The 5,000-nt window shown below is 45.4% G+C and overlaps 1 protein-coding gene across 1 annotated transcript in view; it reads right to left on the bottom strand.

Moving 5' to 3' along the window:
• pik3r5 (phosphoinositide-3-kinase, regulatory subunit 5) overlaps positions 1 to 5,000 on the bottom strand; it is a 16,527-nt gene that overhangs the window by 1,527 nt on the left and 10,000 nt on the right. The window contains exons 12-19 of the mRNA XM_047814095.1: positions 4,310 to 4,406; positions 3,829 to 3,951; positions 2,283 to 2,390; positions 1,565 to 1,667; positions 1,368 to 1,438; positions 1,048 to 1,138; positions 879 to 931; positions 627 to 733 (exon numbers count right to left, since the gene is read on the bottom strand). Of these exons, the coding sequence (XP_047670051.1) occupies positions 627 to 733; positions 879 to 931; positions 1,048 to 1,138; positions 1,368 to 1,438; positions 1,565 to 1,667; positions 2,283 to 2,390; positions 3,829 to 3,951; positions 4,310 to 4,406 (753 nt within the window). The remainder of the gene's footprint in view (positions 1 to 626; positions 734 to 878; positions 932 to 1,047; positions 1,139 to 1,367; positions 1,439 to 1,564; positions 1,668 to 2,282; positions 2,391 to 3,828; positions 3,952 to 4,309; positions 4,407 to 5,000) is intronic.

The raw sequence follows: 5,000 nt of genomic DNA, 5'->3' as shown, positions 1-5,000 counted from the left end.
GTAAATGATAAGAAGTCCAAAACGTCTCCGAAAATGTTTTTCTGAAATATTTTTCCATTTTTCTCTAAAAAGCATCAATTTGATTTCAAAACAATTTGATGTAAGACACAGAACCTTTCTAATTATCACTCATTCATTCATTCATTCATCTTCTACCGCTTTACCCGAACTTCTCGGGTCACGGGGAGCCTGTGCCTATCTCAGGCGTCATCGGGCATCGAGGCAGGATACACCCTGGACGGAGTGCCAACCCATCACAGGGCACACACACTCTCATTCACTCACACACACACACACACACACACACACACACACACACACACACACACACACACACACACACACACACACACACACACACACACTACGGACAATTTTCCAGAGATGCCAATCAACCTACCATGCATGTATTTGGACCGGGGGAGGAAACCGGAGTACCCGGAGGGAACCCCCGAGGCACGGGGAGAACATGCAAACTCCACACACACAAGGTGGAGGTGGGAATCGAACCCCCGACCCTGGAGGTGTGAGGCGAACGTGCTAACCGCTAAGCCATCGTGCCTGCCGTATCTTTTATCATCATTTTATAAAATATTTAATGAGATTATCACAGAGTGACCTCTGACCTCTGAACTCCATGGAAGGTTCTGCGTGAGTCTTTATTCAGACACAGTGTGAATCCCGTCCTCTCGCTTGTCTGTAGCTTCATGCTGCATGTCCGGATTTTGACCTCCTGAGGTCAAAACAAAAACAATAATAATTATAACAACAACAACAACAACAACAACAACAACAATAATAATAATAATAATAATAATAATAATAATAATAATAACATTGCTGCTGCTACATTAATAGTGTAAAGAGTGAAATCTCACTGAGACACATTTGGGCTTCACGTCACACAGATCCACGAGGAGACAGTTCACATCTGAGAGAGAGACAGAAATCAGGACATACACAACACTTATACTTAATACATGTCCAATACAGTGTGTTCTGATTGGCTGAGAGCAGTACGGCATGTTCTGATTGGCTGAAGTGTACCTTGGTGTTTGTTTGGGGTTACGGCTGAAATCTGAATTTTGGTCGTCCTCAACGTTACGTCTCTCTCTGCTGCTCTATTGCTCAGTGACACCTGAGAAGGTACGGGGTATAAAGTTTGTACAGGAATTTAGAAATAGAGATTTTAAGGTCCAATGCACATCGAAATGACTTTAATATGTACAAATATGCATTCAGTCAGAACCCAAAAACCACTGCACCACATTTACTGTATTAATAGAACACTGTGCTGTGAGAGTGAGAGTGGGCGGGGCTTAGGTGTAGGTGTAGGTGTAGGTGTAGGTGTGATCTGATCTCATTACCTTCCTGTACTTTAGCGAGACAAGAACACCACATAGTTCTGCACATTGCTTCTTCTGTCTCAGTGTCAAGTCTGTAGGAAAAACAGACAGTGACATCACACAATGAAGTATACATCGAGTCTTCTCATCTCACACACACACACACACACACACACACACACACACACACACACATACAAAGAGAAAAGTGTTGGTACCTCTGTCAGTGGTGTGACGCAGCGAGAACTCTGGGAACTTGATACTGGCGTGAGACAGGAACACGTCCTCCACTGATTCTTTGGACGGATTACAGAACACAATCTGCACACACACACACACACACACACACACACACACACACACACACACACACACACACACACACACACACACACACACACACACACACACACACACACAAAGCTTTCTCTTTTCTCTTGGGTAGAAGTGACCGAGGTGGTTTTACAGTACACTAGACACTACACACTGTCACACACATGAATTACAACACCATATAAACTAAAACCTATTTATTTGGTGGTTTATGATGTTTTCTGTCACCAAAACACTTCACACGGTCACACACTTCCTGCTCCTCACCTGTCTTTGTGTCTCACACTGATTCATGGCCTTATTTCAGTTCTGTGTGTTTAGTGTTTGGTTGCTAGGCTTCTGTTGTCGTATAAAATAAATATATAATTCCAGTTAATGACATAAACCTGTTGTTATTGTTGACCTGTTTATGTCTTTATTCCTCTCTCATTCATAATTAAGTGGGAATTTAAATGATCCATTGATCTGTGAGTGTGGTTTAATAATAAAACCAGCTGACATTCAATCCCAACTTACAGAAGGACAATCTGGGGTTTGTTTGGTTTAACATGAGGTTCATGAGATGATCGTAACCATGTCATTAAAGGAGAAGTGAGCTCTGACCTTCACGTAGTAGATGGTGAAGTAAACCGGCTGCTGTCCCATTCGCACGTAATAGGAAATGACATCAGCTAAGAAAGGGTTGGGCTCGTGTGGCCTGCTGGAGTTACTCTGATGGGCACACACACACACACACACACACACACACACACACACACACACACACACACACACACACACACACACACACACACACACAGACACACACACAGACACACACACACAGACACACACACACACACACACACACACACACACACACACACACACACACACACACAGACACACACACAGACACACACACACACACACACACACAGACATACACACACATACACACACACACGACACATACCACACACATACACACACACAGACACACACACACACCACACCACACACACACACAGCACACACACATACACATACACACATACACACACACACACATACACCACACAGACACACACCATACACACCACATACACCACAACACACACACACACACACACACAGACACACATACCACACACAGACACACACACCCATACACACACCACACACATACAACACACACATACACACCACACACACACATACACACATCACATACACACACACAAACACACACACACTACACACACATACACACACACTACACACACACACCACACATACACACACACTACACACACACCACACACACACCACACACTACACACACACAAACACACTACACACACACACCACACACACAAACACACTACACACACCACACTCACTACACACACACCACACACACACACTCACACAAAACACACACACACACACACACACACACCCACACACAACCACACACATACACACACCACACACACACCCCACACACACCCCACACACACACACCACACACACCAACACACACACACACCCACACACCCACACAACACACCCACCACACACACACAACCACACACACACACTACACCACACACACACACCCACACAACACCACACACCCACACAGACACACACACACACACACACACACACACACACACACAACACCACAGACACACACACAACACCACAGACACACACACACCACCACAGACACACACACACACCACAACACCAGACACACACACACACCACAACACCAGACACACACACACCACAACACCAGACACACACACACACCACAACACCAGACACATCACTACACCACACACACACACCACTACACCACAACACCACACACACACCACACCACACACACACACCACAACACCACACACACACACACAGACACACACATACACACACACAAACACACACACACACACACACACAGACACACACATACACACACACAAACACACACACACACAGACACACACAGACACACACAGACACACACAGACACACACAGACACACACAGACACACACATACACATACACACACAGACACAGGAAAATGATGAGATACAGGAAAATGATGAGAATTATTACGACATCAAACATTTTAAACAGGTGAAGTTTGGTTACCATGGCAGCAAGTTTGGGGATCATGTGACCCAGACTGATGATGTTACACTCGTACCAGGGGTCCACCTTCCCCAAGTATGACCCTAACACACACGGGTTAGAGTCCAGCAGACACACACTCTCCTACACACACACACACACACACACACACACACACACACACACACACACACACACACACACACACACACACACACACACACACACACACACACACACACACACACACATATAAATTCAAATACAAATTTATTTGTATAGCACTTTTAACAATGGACATAAGAGACATAATACAGAAATTTACACACACACACACACACACACACACACACACACACACACACACACACACACACACACACACACACACACACACAGCATTCTCTTCTCTTTCTTCATCTTATGGTTTGTTTTCTACATGATATATTTATACATTTAATGAATCCCAATGATGTCACTGTGATAAGATGTTGTGTCTCACCGTGGTGGGAGAGGACAGATGCTGCGTGGACACGGGGATATAGAACATCTTTATGTTCATTTTCATGGTCAGGAAAAGTCTCCGGGATTCTCTTTTCCTGTCCGAATAAAAATACAAATGTGTAAAGATTTCATACAATTTATTACCAGAGAATTTCTATAAGCGCGTCCACCCTGGGCGTGTCCCAAACCCCACACACTGTATAGATAACAGTCCCCTGTGGGCGTGTCCCAAACCCCACACACTGTATAGATAACAGTCCCCTGTGGGCGTGTCCCAAACCCCAACACTGTATAGATAACAGTCCCCTGTGGGCGTGTCCCAAACCCCACACACTGTATAGATAACAGTCCCCTGTGGGCGTGTCCCAAACCCCAACACTGTATAGATAACAGTCCCCTGTGGGCGTGTCCCAAACCCCAACACTGTATAGATAACAGTCCCCTGTGGGCGTGTCCCAAACCCCAACACTGTATAGATAACAGTCCCCTGTGGGCGTGTCCCAAACCCCACACACTGTATAGATAACAGTCCCCTGTGGGCGTGTCCCAAACCCCACACGCCACACAATGTATAGATAACAGTCCCCTGTGGGTGTGTCCCAAACCCCACACCCCACACACTATATAGATAACAGTCCCCTGTGGGCGTGTCCCAAACCCCACACAATGTATAGATAACACTCCCCTGT

The sequence above is a fragment of the Tachysurus fulvidraco genome, chromosome 5, assembly GCF_022655615.1.
Source record: "Tachysurus fulvidraco isolate hzauxx_2018 chromosome 5, HZAU_PFXX_2.0, whole genome shotgun sequence".
NCBI classification, from domain to species: domain Eukaryota; kingdom Metazoa; phylum Chordata; class Actinopteri; order Siluriformes; family Bagridae; genus Tachysurus; species Tachysurus fulvidraco.
This window is presented reverse-complemented; position numbering and strand designations above follow the sequence as displayed.